The 18,591-nt window shown below is 36.3% G+C and overlaps 1 protein-coding gene across 1 annotated transcript in view; it reads right to left on the bottom strand.

The window, feature by feature from the left end:
- The window catches only part of Unc-76 (Uncoordinated 76), a 36,044-nt gene that overhangs the window by 4,132 nt on the left and 13,321 nt on the right, over positions 1 to 18,591 (bottom strand). The window contains exons 2-4 of the mRNA XM_053752886.1: positions 3,029 to 3,137; positions 1,998 to 2,129; positions 1,137 to 1,257 (exon numbers count right to left, since the gene is read on the bottom strand). Of these exons, the coding sequence (XP_053608861.1) occupies positions 1,137 to 1,257; positions 1,998 to 2,129; positions 3,029 to 3,137 (362 nt within the window). The remainder of the gene's footprint in view (positions 1 to 1,136; positions 1,258 to 1,997; positions 2,130 to 3,028; positions 3,138 to 18,591) is intronic.

Genomic DNA, 18,591 nt, shown 5'->3' with positions numbered 1-18,591 from the left:
GGGTGCTTTTGTCCAGCTGTGGGACATAGGTACATAAAAAACCTTTCTAATGTCCGAATGTATAAAATATATGTATATGTTTGCAACCAGGCTGGTGACTAGTTTTGCACCAATCCTACTCGTATATTTGCCATATGTGGATATTTGCGATTTATATTTATTCATACAGGAGGTGAACGCTCTCGCGACAAATTGGTGGCAGACGAATGCATGCATATGTGGTGTATCGAATGACGTGTTGCGATCATTCCGAGAATCTAAGTCGATATGGATGAATAAACAGCTCGTGTTTTATATTAAATTGGCAGCGAACCTAAGAAAATCAATACTTTGATGTAGGTGGTTATATTGAAGAAATATCTATATATTTAGTTTTCACACACAATATTTCCCGTTTACCGTTTTAGAATCAATTTTGTGCAAGCAGATTTGCTGACTTGCTGACAACATCCCGAATTGTTGTCTGCACTTCTGTTTCCATTTATGTTTTTGTAACTACATAGGTATTTCGAAGAATAGTCGTGAATTGTCACATAATAAATATCAAAATGATGCATCAACAGATGAATATCAACGATTCTCACAATTGAACTTCGAAATTGCGTGACAAAAAGTCACACGCATGAAAATCGGCTTGAATTCCACAATTATGTCACTGTTGGCATTGTATAAGAGCACCTCCGTAACCAGATAAGGAAGCCGTCAGTTCATAAAGAAATATAACCAGTTCTCAGGAAACCATCTGCAATTGTGATTTCTCGTGTAGGTTTACGTGGATGACAGATAGTTATTTTAAGTCAGCAACAGTCCAAATAAATTGTATTTCTGTATTCGTATGCATTTTCTTTCCGGTCGCTTGCCCGGGAGAGATCCCTTCATGAGATCCGCCACAGTCGCTATCATTGTTTCTGTATTTTGGACAAAGAAATTGCTTCCAAATATGGAATTATTACCGTCCTACCAAAAAGTATAACATTTTACGCACCTAACTTGTAGATACGAGAATTCGATATTGCCACAAAAGCTCAGCCATCTAACCTTGTATTGACCACTTAAGTATTTCAAATAACACTACAATACATGTTTTATTCCGACTAGAAAACGAAGACTTTTGATATTAGTATGTTTGCACTTACTGTCTTCATAAAGCGGAGAGTTGAGGACCTCTTTGCCTTTCTCCAGAGCTTCATTGTATTCGATGATGTCGCCTTCAGATGAGGGGGTCTCCTGCATCATGTCATCTATTTCTTGGATAACCTGGAGATGTTCCAAACGGTTGCATTGTAAAATGGTGTACATTTTCATTTATCAAAAATATTATTTGCATAAAAAGTAGTACGTCGATACTTAATCAAAGACTGAGACCAGATTAAACTTACAGAGCATGGAACGAACATCATGTGGATGTGATTAATTTGAAACGGTGGTGTATTGATATAGGTATGTTAGTCGGAATATTAATTGATGCTATAAATTAAGGAGTCATTGATTCTGTCTACACAAGGACAAGGACAAGAAACAGGGCATGATAATATTAAATTCAAAGAATGTTGTGCCTTGGAACTACATACTTGGAACCAGAGGTAAACTTGTGAATAAGTTTAAATAGTGACGTCAAGAGATTTATGTATTAACTGCTAGTTATCCTGTCCCAAAAGCCCTACGTCCTGCACTGATGACGATGATGTCGTCATGCACTATGGAGGATTTGAACTAGGCAAATGACATAGCTATCGGCGTGGCCACATACACTGAATACCGTTTGAATAGCCATCACTTGACAAGAAAATGTGTCAATATACTACAATGACAGTCTACAGCGATGCTTGATGTTGTGAAGCATTATATGCGCGCCAATGGCAATAATAAGTGGAGTAGGAAAGCGGACCTTGGACTCCGACGGTCAACAGCTGGGTAAGCAGCCAGGAAAACGCTCAGATGAGAGAGAAAATCCACAGCGCCGGAATCTGTAGCATCGACATGACATCACTACTTACCTCATCAGCAGTTTTCACAGGGCACTCATGGTCCTGATGCAGGCCGCCGAGGATCAAGGCGTGCATGTCCAGGTCAGACGCCACTGCCTCGTCCTCCGAACTGTGGATCTCGTCGTCCGGCGTCATGGCACCCTGGCGAATGAAAAAGTTAGAGTAAATAACTCATCGAATTATACTTAATACTTAGTAAAACTAAAAAACTCAACTATTTATCTAATCTCTCTATTCTGGGTTTAAGCGAGCTACTACTCCAAAGACAAAGCATAGCATCATTTGTCATTTTTCATTATTGGTAATTGTATGATTACGAATATTATACAGAAATTTGACGTAAGAAACTGTAAATACAGTTTCTGTTTCTACAGTTAAATTTAAAATTCTCACGATACCAAAGCAGAAATCGGATCTTGCCTAAGTGCCTATTGTTTACTTTTGTTCCGCTAAGCATCATGTTACCAAGTGAAATTTTAGATTTGCACATAAGTAGGAAAATAATAATAAGTCAAAGCGGAATAATGTTTGATAAATAATTAGCTACTTATATCGATTTTAGTACATAAATTCCTCGACATAAAAATTATGACATGTCTTCTTCGATATTAATTATGTAATTGTATTATATAGTAAATGTAGGTAACTTGTCACTTGCAATTAAATGAATTGATTAATGAAAAACAATCCAATTTCGTCTGTAAGATCACCACAAAGTTCGATTAGAGCGCAGTGCATCCCTGCATATCCTAATTGATACAAATTATCACAAAGTAAATACTAATTAAGACTGCATTAAGTTTTTCATATTAATTTTAGCAATAGAGATATGTTTAGCACATAAAAGTGTAAAATAGACATAAAATTTACCCCCTGGTCTTCAATTATTACATACATCCCTAATCAATATCCGGTAGAAGTAAAAATTGTTTATTACATAGACGATAGTCTGTAAACAAAGTGTATCCTGTCTGTTCTGTACGATGGTTCTAATATTGACGAGTTTCAGGGGCAGTAAAAATCGATACATAAAAAGTTACCTTTTTATCGCTCAGGTTCAAGGTAGGGATATGCATTTTTCTTGAGAACGACTTGGTCCAGTCTATTGGGAGTATGTTGCCGAAGTTGCCCGTGATCGTCCACCACATTCTGGAAAGACAGAAACAGTTAAGAATTAGGTAGATAGGTATTTGTACAGCAAAATCTATAAGTAGGTACTATGCCAAGAATTTCCGAAAAATGCATTTTTATGTCAAATGCAAAAATGCAATTTTTTTAAAGTCTGACTAATAAAATGTGTAATAATAACAAAAAAACGAAATTATACTTTTTGAAATTATACTTCAAGCGGATTGTCACAAGAACGTTAAAACTTATAGGTTATTCTTAAAGCCTATTAATATCTCAGTATAAATAATCTTATGCGATTATAGATTAAATTTATCATAATAAAATCTTATTACGAGAGTAGCATTTGGAACTATGATTTTATAATCCTCAACGTGGGATTAAAAAGATAAATGACATGTGTATTAACATTAGAGAGTTCATATTACTTTTATTTACTTTTAGTTTATTGAGTACCTAACACCGATTAACTTAAGCTCTTGATTTATATTCAGAGGTCTTGATACCCTGTTGCACCACATTCACCATGCACCATTAATAGTGTAAATAATCATATATAGGTATAGTATGTATTATAAGGGGAGATAAGATAATGCTCCTTTTCTCGCCAAAAATGATCCATCTTAGTTTATTTATTTGATTCTAAACTGAAATACTTAGAAACAACTTTCTGTTACATATTATATATAACCGTCGATCTTCTGTGTATTTGCGGGCAAGGTCGATGGCATTTTATTGACAATAAAAACTTTAAAATATGTAGGATTCATACGTTCATACTATTTTTACGCATACCTATATTTTGTTTTATGGCGATATAAATCGTAGAAGACCGTGTGGTTCTTAAACATTAGCAATATTTTTACATGAGCTATTTATTTCAATTCAAAGTAAAAAAGTGTCGGATTTGTTTTAACTACAATTACAAATTTAAGATTGTAATTGTAATTCAACCTTAACTATTATTTATCAAAGTAAAATTAGTATTTTATGGTAGTACCATAAATATATACTTATCCAGGGAAATGCCCTCACCTAATAAGCGTTGTAATTTCTAGTAATAGGAAAGTCAAATAAATATCGATTATTAATTGCAATTATATATTTATGGCATAAAAACGCTAAAACAAGTAACAAAATGCTCCTAGTAGTGCCCCGCGGTGAGTCAGCCGGAGACATAAATTGGCGCTAATTCGAGAACCCGCGACCGCTCAATTGAGGAATGTGTCACTTTTTATTATGCCCATGCACAGCGCATGCACCAGATTCTAGAGAGATCTCCTGTTTCTGCGACGCATGGAAGCATAAAAAACTCACCATACATAGTAAGTACAATAATGCATGTTTATTCTTATAAAACATATCTAAGCTAAGAATGTGTTCCGTGCGTATAATTTATACTTTACTGTTATTTGTATCCCGTGCTTGAAACACTTCTTAATCAAGTTTCATAATTTATTTCCTTTAAGCATTTAATTAAAAACTATTATAATTTTTATTTAGGTTTTCAGAAAGTTTTTCATTTTCTATACTCAAACTCAAATTATAATTAAAAATCATATTTACCTAGAAGCATCTTCTAGAATTGATTGAGTAACCCGTAATTTTAGCAACTGTATATACTTAGTAGGTGCGTTCGTCGTCGTCCCAATTAATAAATGTCATCGATTAAATTAATATATTTTTTTATTAGTTTATAATTACATTAAATATTGCACATCAAATATTTTATTTTAAAGAACATAACTTTTGTTTTGTCATCTGTTCTAAAACTGCGGATATAACCATAGATAAGGTAACATAACCAATGGGCTGATTTCCAATTAATCAATTTAGATACTTTTATCGTTCAAACTAAAAATATATGGGGCATATATTGTATTGGTCTTTTAGCTTGATGTTATGACGATGACGTCACGATTTTGGAATCAAATAAGGTTAAGGATTTGTAGGTTCTATAATGAGAACAAACTTTACAAAGTTTTTGTAAATAACTCTATTTACTAATTGTGTTACTAACAAAACTGTTCAGTTAAAGTAACATTTAATTATTTTATTTTATTTGGTTACATAAATACCTATATAAAAAAATAAAATTATTTTTGACCAATTAAAAGGCCAACTTCATCAAAACAAACCAAGGTGCGAATGAAACAAAATCCTCAATGTTATTGTGCTAAAAAGAGGTTACATGTTTCCGAAACCACAGCAGATGGTTGGTATTATATAATGCAGCATAGTTACACAATCCTTTGCTGTTTCAGACCTGTGTTGTATTTAGCTTCATATTATTTATGTTTTTTAAACTTAAGTTGGCCAAGGAGCACTGACAAAGTTGCGATAAAATTAAGATGAACTTGGCATGACACAGCGACGTGTCTAGATAACGTTATTATTATTAACATTAAATGATATCATTTTAACTCCAGTAAATTATTCTGATACTTAGTTACTTACCAGGTTTTTCTTCATGACTTGAGATATAAATTTTTTTGTTTAGCGTTTAGTTTATAAGCTTTTAATAAAATTTCTATGAGTAAGATATCACTCGTTATATATTTTTTGACTTGACGACATTAGAATGTTAATGGCAGTTTTCATTTTAGTTTTGGCTCAGTTATTCCACAAATAATTAATTGAGTCGAAATGACGACATGACCTTTTCAAACGTAAGGCCGAAAAAAAATGTTGTCAAGAGAGATTTCACTCTTAATTTAAAATTTAATAGCATTTTAATATATATATGCATAGGAATGCAGCCCAAATCCCAAATCCCAAATCCAGTCTTGAAGGATTCTCAGAACCGCGTCTCGTCTGGACCTGATACTTTCTACTTTTATTTGTATTTAAAACACGGGACTCGCTTTTATTTTGTGAGATAAAATTTGTGATTTATAATACCGACATATTTATAGGAAACATTGATTTATCTGATAGTAATTAAATAATACTTAAATTTAAAATCCTTCATTATATGCTTTGAACCGTTATTCGAAACCTATAGAGTGAGATAGCATTACTTCCGATGACGTCATCAGCCCCCAATATGCTCCTTCTACCCCCTCCACCCCACTACCGGCGGCTCTAATGAGAGTGGAGGGGATCTTTGCTTGCTGCCAGCGCAGTGTTGGCTCGTCACATTGGCATTGACTTTCGTCAAGTGCACACCCCCATTTAAACAAAGTTATTGTTCGAAAAAAAAAAAAAAAAAGCAGTGCATTTTCTCTGCAGAAGGGAATATTTTTTGAGCGTTCTGCGGAAGAACTACTCTTGGCATGGAATACACCATGGGAGAATCTCCTGTGCGTGATTCATTGCCCGAGGAGCTTGATGTTCGTGAAAATAGCCCGGTCCTCGCCGGAAACACTGGCGAACGGGTTTCTAGACCCGTCGAGCGACACCGCCCGCGGAGGCGGCGCTCCGTCAAGTCTCCTCAGCAGGCTACTAGGCCCGCACTCAAGCGCCGCACAAGGCGAGCGCGTAGTTCCAGCAGCAGCAGCTCCGCATCGTCGTCTTCTTCTTCATCGTCGTCTTCGAGCTCCGAGCGTCCCCGGCGGCATAGAAAGCGGTCTTCGCGTCAACGACGGTCGAGAGTACGGTCCAGGGATGATAACAAATTGGATTCTTTATCCAATCAGGTCGGTGACATTTTAAAATACTTGAATAGGCAAGAACTGAATTGCGAGTATGATTCCGACATACTTTCTCTGCACCCTTCACAAAATTTAAAAAGATTGGTTACTTTAAATGAGCCGTTAGTTAATAAACCTAAAAAAATAGGATCACTGGACTGTAGCCTTAAGACTAATCTTAAAGAAGCCACAGTTGTCAACACTTCTCAAGCTAGACTTTCCACTTTATCTAATTTACATCATTTCGACACAAATGAATGGGACCGAGTGCGGTATATCGAAACCGAGAAGAAATATCTTGCCACACCTGGTTTTTACGATTTAGATGTAAATACTGAATTACGATTTTATGATCCGAACTCATCTTGGCTCAAGTCACTTGACCGCTCATTTGGTGCTTTAACTCATGCTGTTATTCAGCAGAATGAAGTTTTCAAAAGTAATTTACAGCAAATAGTGGATTGATCTCACAAACCAGACTGTACTCTTACTCCGGATTCCCTTTTCGAGAAACTTAATGAAGTTTTTTCCAGTAAGTCTGATTACATAAAGCTATCTGAGGATATTCTTCAACTCGTTTGCGGAAGACGAGCAGATACTATCCAAAAACGACGAGATAGCATATTATCAGGTATTAAAGACCGATACATTAAGGAAGATTTACGAAAAATCCCTCCTACAAACAGTTGTTTATTTAACCCAGACGTTATGAGTGCATTTTTAACAAAAGCTGGCGGTACAAATAAATTATTTCTCATTAGAAAACGCCCAGCGGATGAGCCAATTATGTCCCTGAGAAATAACGTGCAGGCCCAAAACAAGCGACCGCGGAGGTCAGCACACTTTAAAAAGGAGGATGAGCGTTACACCTCTCCTGGGCCATCTTCTGGTAATAAGAATCACAGTAGATTCGCGGTTAATCGTAATGACAACACAAGAACGCAGTCAAAACAGGAAAATAAAAAATCGGGCCGTTCTACCCTCAAAACCAATAACAAGTCCTTTCGTAAATGACAACAAACAAGACTCGTTTTACGGCGGTTGTTTAATAAGTTATTTAAATATTTGGAAAAAATTAGGAGCACCTCATCACGTAATGAAAACAATTTCCGGCTACAGACTCCCATTTTATCAAAAACCCGGGCTCCTCAAGCCCGATCAGCTAGGGAAATACTTAACACCCACAAGTCACTCAATGACAAAACAAATTACAGATTTAAAAAACCAAAAAATTCTAATACTAGCACCGCCGTCTCCGAGTTTTGTTTGTCCAATGTTTTTAGTAAAGAAGTCGGATTCCAGCGATCGCCCGATATTCAATTTGAAGAACCTAAATCAACATCTGACAGACTTCAAATTCAGATTAATCAACGTTCAGAAGGTACCAGATTTCCTTCAAAGGGGAGACTGGGCCATAAAAATCGACCTGAAACAGGCCTATTTTCATATACCTGTGGCTCGATCTCATCAGCCGTTTCTGAGAGTACTGTACAAGCCCGAACATTCGAACAATCCAGAACTCTTACAACTAACGAGTCTGCCCTTCGGTCTTTCGTCAGCTCCAATGATATTTGCGACTGTCTCCAACTGGGTAGCACAACTGCTACGAAGCAAAGGCCTGAGAGTAATCGTATACCTGGACGACTACCTTATAGTCAATCAGAACAAACAGATTCTGATAGATCAGGCTGCGGAAGCCGTTCAGACTCTATCGTCTTTGGGTTGGAATATCAATTTCGAAAAATCCATTTTGGCTCCGACTCAAATAATAGAGTATTTAGGAGTCCAGTGGAATCTTCAAGCGAACATGAAGCTACTACCTCTCGAAAAGCAGCGCAAAGTGAGTATGAAGCTACATCGTATTCTGAAAACGAAAGAATGGAGTTTAAAAGAAGCTCAGAGTTTGCTAGGAATGCTAAACTTCGCGTCATTTATCATTCCAAGAGGTCGACTTCGGTGCCGACCAATTCAAATGGCCTGTTCTCTTCTCCCGAAAGACCAGCCATACACAAAATACGCTCTTGGCCCATCGCCTTTGGTGGAGCTAAGATGGTGGTCGACAATGCTTTCGGCAAGCACGTCCATACACCCAGAGCCTGTAACACATTTCATAACTACAGATGCATCAGGCAAAGGCTGGGGTGCCGTGCTAGACGGCACTCGAATGAGCGGCGGCCGTTGGCAGCTCAGTCAGAGAGCTTGGCACAGCAATCTCAAGGAGATGTGGGCTATTATTCAATCCATTCTAAAGTTCCAGGCTCGTCTAAGAGGGACGTCGGTGTTGGTTCAGTCCGACAACAAGAGTGTAGTGAGTTACATAAGGAAAGAAGGTGGATTACGTTCAAAGGCCCTTTTTCAGATGACGGAGTTACTTTTTCAGCTCTTAGACCAGAACGATATTCATGTGTTACCAAACTACATACCGGGCCCATACAACGAGGAGGCAGACTCGCTATCTCGCCAGAAAGGCCATGCAGAGTGGACCTTATCGATAAAAGCCTGTCGGCAAATTTTCCGTCGTTTTGGAATACCACAGATCGATCTTTTTGCGTCCAAGAACGCTCACGTCGTCCCACGTTACGTGTCACGAGATTGCAAGGACATGAAAGCCGAATACCACGATGCCTTCAGCAGGCTTTGGTACTATCACAGAGCTTGGATTTTCCCACCACCACACTTGGTGCCGCGAGTTCTTGCGCACCTCAATCAGGCGAAGGGCATTTTCCTCCTGGTAGTCCCTCGCTGGCACAAAGTGTTTTGGCGCCCAGACCTGAAGAGGAGAGCAATAGCAGCTCCTTGGACGTTAACCCAACTGAGGGAGAAGTTGTTGGATGTACAGACCCAAATGCCACCAGCACAGGTAGATCAAATGTGTCTCGAAGTATGGTTAGTGAAGGGTGGGACCATTTATTGATAAATTGGTCAAAGGAAGAAAAGGAGTTACTAGACTCTAGTTGGAGGCCATCCACAAAACGAGTTTATTCTTCAGTGTGGTCTAAATGGCAAGTTTGGTGTCTTTCTAAAGGTATTGATCACTTGAATCCTACTGGATCCCAGTTAGCCAGATACCTAGCTTACCTCCATCTTCAACAAGGCCTTTCTTATAAGACTATTTTAGTATATAAGTCGACTATAGCGACATTAACTACTCCAGACGCAACTTCACTTACCGATAATCCCGTAGTGAAGCGCATGCTTAAAGCTATATCCATAGCTAATGCAAGGTCTTCTTTCAAGAAACCTTTTGTATGGGACCCTAGGTTGGTAGTCGAATGGTTGTTAGGAAACAAGCCAACAGAACTTACTTTGTACGAAGTTTCGAGACGCACAGCACTTATTTTACTTCTCGCCTCTAGCCGCCGAGTGCACGACCTAACACTTCTTCACATCGATATAGATCACTACGAAGATAGGAAGGACCATATACTCTTGCACCCAAGATTTGGTTCCAAGACGGACAGCTATCTCCATAGACAATCATCATGGAAATTTTTTGAGGGTCATGACAAATCAATATGTCCCGTATTTTGGATAAAACAGTTAATAGAGGTTTCGGCACAACGCAGAAAAAATAACAATTTGTCGGAATTGTTCATATCGGCGTGTGGTAAAGTGCGACCCGCATCCCGCACCGTGCTGGGCGGCTGGGTGCGCTCGCTGCTGCGGGCGGCCGGCGTCGCCGCCAGCGCGGGCAGCACGCGCAGCGCTGCCGCATCTCTCAACTGGCTGCAGCAATGCTCTATCGATGAAGTTATGGCAAAAGGAAACTGGCGTTCTGCTAACACTTTTGCTAGATATTATTCTGCTGAAATTCGTTCTCAGCAAAATGATTATAACAACCTTGCACACACGTTTGATACACTATGAATCGACCTATTTCCCACAAGCTTCTGGATTTATTTATTTTTCTTTTTGTATTTTTACAATTAATTGTTCAAATTATGAAAATGTCAACTAAATTGATTAGTTACATTAATAATAACACAATTGTGATTATGTAACCCTTATTTTTCATTTCACACATTGGCATCCTTATAATAATATCAAAATATTGCTTGCCACCAGGCGATAACAAACACATCTCACTCTATAGGTTTCGAATAACGGTTCAAAGCATATAATATAATGTTTTACCTGAAAATAAAACAGTTATTATATGCGTAACCTTATTCGAAACCTATATTTCTATTTCTGCCTGCTGGCCTCATTAATTTCACAGGACTCAAGTGAGATGCAATGTGACGAGCCAACACTGCGCTGGCAGCAAGCAAAGATCCCCTCCACTCTCATTAGAGCCGCCGGTAGTGGGGTGGAGGGGGTAGAAGGAGTATATTGGGGGCTGATGACGTCATCGGAAGTAATGCTATCTCACTCTATAGGTTTCGAATAAGGTTACGCATATAATAACTGTTTTATTTTCAGGTAAAACATTATAATTTCATCAGGTCGGCAGTTTGATTATATTTAATATAGGGATAACCCCAAATCAAAATAACATCAACAAAGTATTGAAGTAGGTACCAAAGAATAGCTTAAGTTATGTAGGTACTTATATGTACGATGTATTTTTTTAATAAATAAAAAGACAGATTAATAAAAATCACTTTTTGTATCTATGAAACTAAGTGTATTGTGTATGCTTTTGTATCACAAATAAACCACACATAACCACACCTAATCAATATTCAAACAAAACTTTGGACGACTACAAAAATGTAAACAACGGATAACGGTGTCATCAAAATAGGTACGGTACCTACACAGGTACACTAATGGTCGTGGTGAAACCGCAGGTTTGAGGCCAGTGGACCGCCACCTTATATGTCACGCTATGACTGCTCACATCACACTAATCTTTAAGATTTTTATGAAAGTTGGTCTAGACTTTCATACCAAAAATTTTAAACTAGCTAAGTAAGTCTGTATACTAGATTTTAGATCTAGAATAATGTTAGATCCAAAAGGTACCTAGTTAGTTATTGTATTGTTGTACAATTCCATAAATAACAATAGTAGATACACCTCTTTTTGCAGCATATTTCTCTTTGCTGGACACTTATCGTGTATTGACGTGATAACGATTTTAAACAATTTTTTGTCTTGTTTAGTGTCCGCCAAAGGGTTTATTCGGCATTTATTTCTAACCTTGTGTGTCGTAGCATATATACTACCACCCTTATCTCTCTCAGCTGCATGGGCCTTCACAGAAATATTATGACATTTAAAAATCCTTGCAACAAAGTTTTCGCATCTGTTACTTGATAAGCGAGAAACATGGCCGGCGTATGACCATATGGCGAGAGGTGACGCAACACAACGACTCCGCCAGGACCGCTGTTATTAAGATTATTGATGTAATTTTAATTTTAACAGTAACAAGTGAGGGTCCTAGTTTAAAAATGAATCGAATATTATCAGATAACTTTATTCATGCTACAACTACGAACACTATAAATTCCCGTACAAATAAAAATATATGCATAGATACAACCTGAAATGTCAGCACTGTCCTTACGGTCACTCACTAGATTAGTGGACATTTATTATGGAAAATCGAAAGGTCTTGTCATGGTCTTCCTTATCCCCCGTTTGCATTGTACTATGATGATAACGAAAAAGAAATACCTACTGCTTCAATACAGTTAATCGGAAAAGCAAGACGATATAAATAATAGAACATAAGTAGTATCTATGAGTAGATGTTAACATGTGATAAAAGACAAAGAACGAACTTCAAAGAAAACTAAGGCATAAGAATACAAGGCCGCATCCAATTCGAAATGGAAAATAGATATATCAAGAGCAGTTGGTAACAGTTTGCACAATCACGATAATGGTAGCACCATAGCACCGCACTCGACTCTGATTGATGTCTAATTAATCAAGCCATTCGATTCTACGAACGAGCATGGCGTTTACGAGCTCGACCTCGAAGATTTTTCGAGATTCGATTTTTTAGTTAAATTATATTTTTACAGTTTTTATTGAGATCATATTGATATTTCGAAAGAATATCTAGTTACATTATTATCAAATATTTTTTTCTATTTGAACGTTACTAGATTGTTAATGTACCTACTACGTATGAAGTAAGTAGGTATCAATGACGCTAAAAGACAAGAAACAAGTAATTCAGTTTAGGCCGTTCTGAAACAAAGTTTCATTATGACATAAAAGTGATTGTCTCTATGCGCAGGACGATGCGTTATCGATCCTCCTCGATGCAACAGCCGACTTACCCGACTAACCCCGTCGGGTAGGCGCCAAGGGTCTTAACACAGTTACCATGTTTTTGTGAGGCCGCTACCAATGGCAGATGTCGGGCATCAGGTTACAAATTGATGGGGACATAATGGCATTGCCAGTACCTTTTTAGTAATGGTGTGAAGTGAACTACATACTATAGGTATACAATAAATTGTTGTGCCTTATTTTCGCCTGGTATAATAAAAGTAAGGGTCGTTGAACTTAGTGCTTACGGTCCAAACAGATTTGGGCGTCAGATTAAAGACCTCATTTTCTAACACTAACAAAACAACGAGGCTATTAACAACAAAGCCGTTTAAACACTACACTCAGAGTTCTCGGGTAACAAGGCCAGTGATCGGACGGGTCGAGATATCCCTGGATAAACATCTTTATTCCTTTCATTTCAAGTCGACCTGTAATTAGCAATAGGTCACCTACCATAAATGATCAATAATTCATTTCTGGAATGAGTGGATCCTATTCTATTTGAACAAAGTAATTTGATAGTTTACGCAATTTAAATATGTTACAGAGCATAGTAAAATGCAATAAAATAAAATAAGAGTAGCGCGGAATGGCGGGAGAGATTTAAAATTAGAATTTTATATCAGGCCACACATTTTCTTTTTTATTTTAATCGGCGATGTCACTAACCTCGGCCAGTATGAATGAAGACGATTTTAGCGATTTCAGTTTCAGCTTTTCAATATTATATCGTAATGTATTTAACTATATACACATTTAAATTAAAATAACTGTCTGGATCTTTTTCAAATTCACATAATCTTTTGGTTGATCATAATACCATTTGCAATTTTCATGCTGAATTTCCTAGGCAGAATGGAAACAAGAAAGTTAAAAAAAAAACCTAAAAAAAAAGACGAAGTAGGTAATAAATTTATGGTTCACTGGCTACGTGCCGCAGTATTAGTAGCCCCAAAATAGAAACACTGTTTGTATACTTTTTGTGGAAAGCAGGTGCGATTACTATGAATAGGGCGGCGGCAGGTAGTGGACCAACCTTCTTGCCCACTTCCTTAATAAAAAAACATCCAATTCTGTGCATCCTTAATGGGTTGGTGTTAAAGTCAGGGGCGAGAAACATGATTTTGAACGCTTTATTGCTTCAAATGTTTACATCAGAGGCTTTTAAGACTCAAGTTATTTAAAACGGTTTTTTTAAATAAATAATATAATAAAGGAACGCTCATTTATGTCCATATGAAATGTATCTTTCAAAGAAGGAAGCTGTGTTCGTTATTTCTTTTAAATTTGATTAATGATAGAGTTCTAAAGATTTTCTTCGTCTGCTTAAATGTATAATGAGATTATGGAGAAATTTTGAATTATTCATCTTAATTGGATGATGCAACAGAACCTATTGATAATATCGAATATCAAGTTGAACATCGACGTGAGGCACACAATGCGTTCCGTAAGGCAGATACTTATCAGCACCATTCTCCAAACTGGTTGGGAGAACTGAAGATGTACTTACCTGAAACAAAGACGAAACACATTTAATAAAGGCATATAAAGTAAAGACATGCCTACCTAGTAAATAATAATAAGTTTTTCCTGCTATGAGTTAAATTGGTTGTAGTATTTCAGAGGAGAAAATTGGAAATAGAAGGAAAGTACAATATCTACCGAGTTTGAAAGCCCAGAATTAAATCTAAAACACTGGTTGATTTTTTGCTAATTAAAGTTTACAATTTCAAATCACTTTTCCATATCAATGTCATCTTTAGTATCCGCGGCACGTGTGATAAAAGTAAAAGTAGTGTTAGTAGTAACTCGGGAGCTCTCGACGTGGGTAGATACATGTCTCCGACTAGACAAGAGCTCACATTAGCATATGGCCTTTGCTGTGTCCATGCCGCCGCTTGGCCACCTACATTGTTAGCCCATGTTGGGTAATGTTTATGTTTGTGAATACCGAGATCTTAAAAGTGTGAGACTTTTACGGAAAATCACTTCGAAATACTCTTTGGCCCAATTTTAGTTGTAACTTTGTGTAGGTTTCAATTTATTTCATGTAAGGCATTGGCCTGCAAATGTTTTTGAAAAAGAAATATATGAACGAAGAAAACAACAAAAAATATAAAAACAAAAAAAAACTAGTTTATCGTAAAAAATTGCTAAAAAAAACTCTACTATAATTAGTAGAGTAATACGTTTTATGTAGGTAATACATTTGTTGTGCAAGGGATTTTATATGATGCCGATTTTTCTAGTGCAAGCTCATTATTTGTTCAAGATTTAATTATAATGATTCATCATGTTGGGTCCCACATTTAGAAGATTACTCAACTGCTAAAACAAAGTGTGTGCATGTAATCTGATATCCAAATATAATTAGATACGCGTGTAGAGCATAATATTGACAGAACAGGAAGACTGGAATTGTCACTTCTAGAAGATACCTCTAATCAAAAATAGCTAAAATTGAAAAGCCTATAGAAATTGAAACAGAACAGATTGATATTAATTAATTCCACTGATAAACCCGAAAAACGTGTCTTTCGAGTTTCGCAAGTTCGCAAGTTATGTCTCTGTCTACCCTGTTAGGGATATAGACGTGAAAGTGTATGCATTCTCAAAGACTCCGTTTAGCTCAATATTCAAAACTAAATTAAAAAGAATTTGGACTATAAATAATACTGTTTGCTCAATAAAAACGCGGAGGCGTATATCTTTTAGATAGGTAGTAGGTACGCAAGGTCGAATCACAGTTTATGTAGATTTAACGACTATAGGTCAAATAGCTATTAGAACTCCTCATACAGACGACGCATCATACATATTTTACATATATAAAATATACTACTTATTCAATTTGTATTTTTTAGATTATGACATCGGTTACGTAATTTATATTTTCAATTGGTTCTCTACCGTTTGTGTCAATATTGTCATTGCATGTATTTGTATTTATATGTTTATCATTCTTATTCCGTAATCGACATTCATCGAAGAAGTGTGTCCATGTCCTTGTCCCCTGAGGAATTCTTCCTCATTAACACAAATTCGTTGAAATAACAATTTTACTATTGAGGTTTGAGACTACTTAGTTATGACGGCACTTCGATGTAAAATTTATGCTTGCTGCTGGCTATAATCATAAAATGTGTGATCCGTTTTCGTGTTTGGAACCATTGTTTGTGTTATATCTGCAAAGGACGAGCCCTACTTACGCAACAATGACGTGATTGGTAGATAGCATTAAAATGGGTCGCCGTCACGACGCCAACGCTGTTGTCATCTGATTTTGAGGACCAAACGTACGTACTTTATATAAATTTGAAGCTAAAAAATAGGTTATCAAAGAAGTTGATTAGGTAGGTGGAGATACGGTGACATTGAAATTGTCAGTCACCACTCCTACTTATACTACTCTTGTGTAATTTTCATTTTTGAGATTTTCTTAACCAGTCGGTCGTGCTAAACAAGCAGATACGACCAAACGACTATCACTTCGACAGGACAAATGATTATATTTTTAAAATTAAATTTTATTTATTCATCGAGGACTGTCAGTTCATAGACTACGATATTAGAACTGCGTTGCAATGGACACTGAAACATGCTTAGGCTAAATGACAGAATGGCTGGCCTGACTGATTATTGATTGCTACGGCCAAGGTTATGATGAAGTCTTCCATTGGTTGATACCACATGAACCTATTACAGTTTCCTTGGCAACACGTATAAAATCATAGGTTAGCTAGATACCTATCGGTCGGTAAAAGGAACTACTACTAGAGGATTAGTGAGATCATGTTCAATTTAAACAGTTCAACTGTTAAAATACTTAATACCCATATACATATAACTGTGACAGCGAATAGAAAGAATTCCAAGTAATTTATATTATCCAATTACAAAATCGGACCACTAATCCTTCCGCTGCTTATAGAACTCACATTTTTGTTTCTGTTTTTAATTCCTACAAGACGTGATCCATTTATTTTGGGAAATTCTTCGTCAACTATAGTGTGAGTGTGACAGCTTTAATTATAGAATCTAATTCCAAAGCCATCTTATTCGTAAAAAGTATATTAGGAAAGTAGGTGTACTTATCTAGCTTCTTACAATTAATAAAAATTCTTTAAAAAGGTATCAAAGAAAAGAGTCGCACTTGTGCAAATGTTTATATAAATTAGATTATAAGTACCTACTTAAATTGGGAAAGAGGATTTCGATATTGTAAGAAGTAGCAAATGCTATTTTTATCTCCCAACCATGCATTCTGCAATATGAATTGTTATCATTCAATTGAATGAATTATCCATCCATATCGCATCAAAATATGCGCACAATCGAAGATCAATTTTGGTTTGGCTGTCGGAGGCCGTAGCCTTGGAGCCATATCTTATGATGCTAATTTAAAATGACGAATGTTTTAGTAAAGATAATCATAAATTTAATATTTTAAACGATTTGTCGTCCTGAAAGACTTTAGAAATATTTTAGTGTTTGGTATCATCACTAGCGAACAAAGGAAATGAAGCTGCAGGCTTTATCGCAAACAAGATTACAGTGCGTTGAACTCGAACAAATTCAATTTATGTAATCGTTACATTCGAATTAATTACATTAGCATTCGATTTACATTTCATTATTATGTTACCTAAAGACTATTTTTAGTCTGTCGAAGACTTAGACTAAGAATTTGAAGTATGTTTGTCCAGCTGCATAACTAATAATCTCGTTAACGCCACTTCTATCATAAGGAAATATTTATTATTTTATGTTGTATTACACAATGTATCTAATTAGTTATTTATAACCAGTTTTGAACATTTCTATAAGTGGAAAAAAAAATCTTGCATTCTGGCTTAGTTTTTATATTTTTCAGTTGATGATTGCACGAAGTGGATCTACGTTTTCGTTTTTACTGTATTCAAAATTTTCAATAAAATCATAAGCATCTTCAGCATTACAAATGCGTCGTTACCGTGTAGAGGTCGATTGACCTTGTATTCTACAATAAAAAGCATTATTTACGCGTAATCTTTGTAACAATCTAGAAATCTAGCTAGAAAGCTGTAATATAATATGCCCTTTTGTGCAACATCCAAGCGGCACATTACAAATTTACGAAAGGCATATGTTGACCCGCCGTTTTATCGTGTTCGGGCAAAACTTTCTCTTCGTTATAAACTTGTAGTGTAGCAATACTCAGTACTTAAGTTTTAACACTCATTTCATCAACACTTGTATCATAATTTGTCCATTGCATATTCTATTTATTCTAATGGCTACAGAGTTCATTACATATTTTAATTAACATTCATATAAAATTTGGTATAGTATTTTAATATTTGTTGTTAATGTTTCGTATAATATTTGAAATTTATTGTTAATTTTCTGACAGAAAGCTCTTAAAGACTCAATTGAAAACATTTGAACTACCTAATGGTTTCCTCAAGACTTTTTCAACCTTACCGAATCTATAATTATAAGTAGACCAAAGAAAAGATAAAAATGGTTAAAGATTTTGAACCCTATTATTTAGAACTCATCTCAGGTGATGGTAGCAATGCTTGAAAGTACCAACTTCGGTCGGTTTGATTCATTATTACAAAGTA

The sequence above is a fragment of the Plodia interpunctella genome, chromosome 12, assembly GCF_027563975.2.
Source record: "Plodia interpunctella isolate USDA-ARS_2022_Savannah chromosome 12, ilPloInte3.2, whole genome shotgun sequence".
Taxonomy (NCBI): Eukaryota; Metazoa; Arthropoda; class Insecta; order Lepidoptera; family Pyralidae; genus Plodia; species Plodia interpunctella.
The sequence above is the reverse complement of the archived record's forward strand: the minus strand, read 5'-3'. Positions and strand labels throughout refer to the sequence as shown.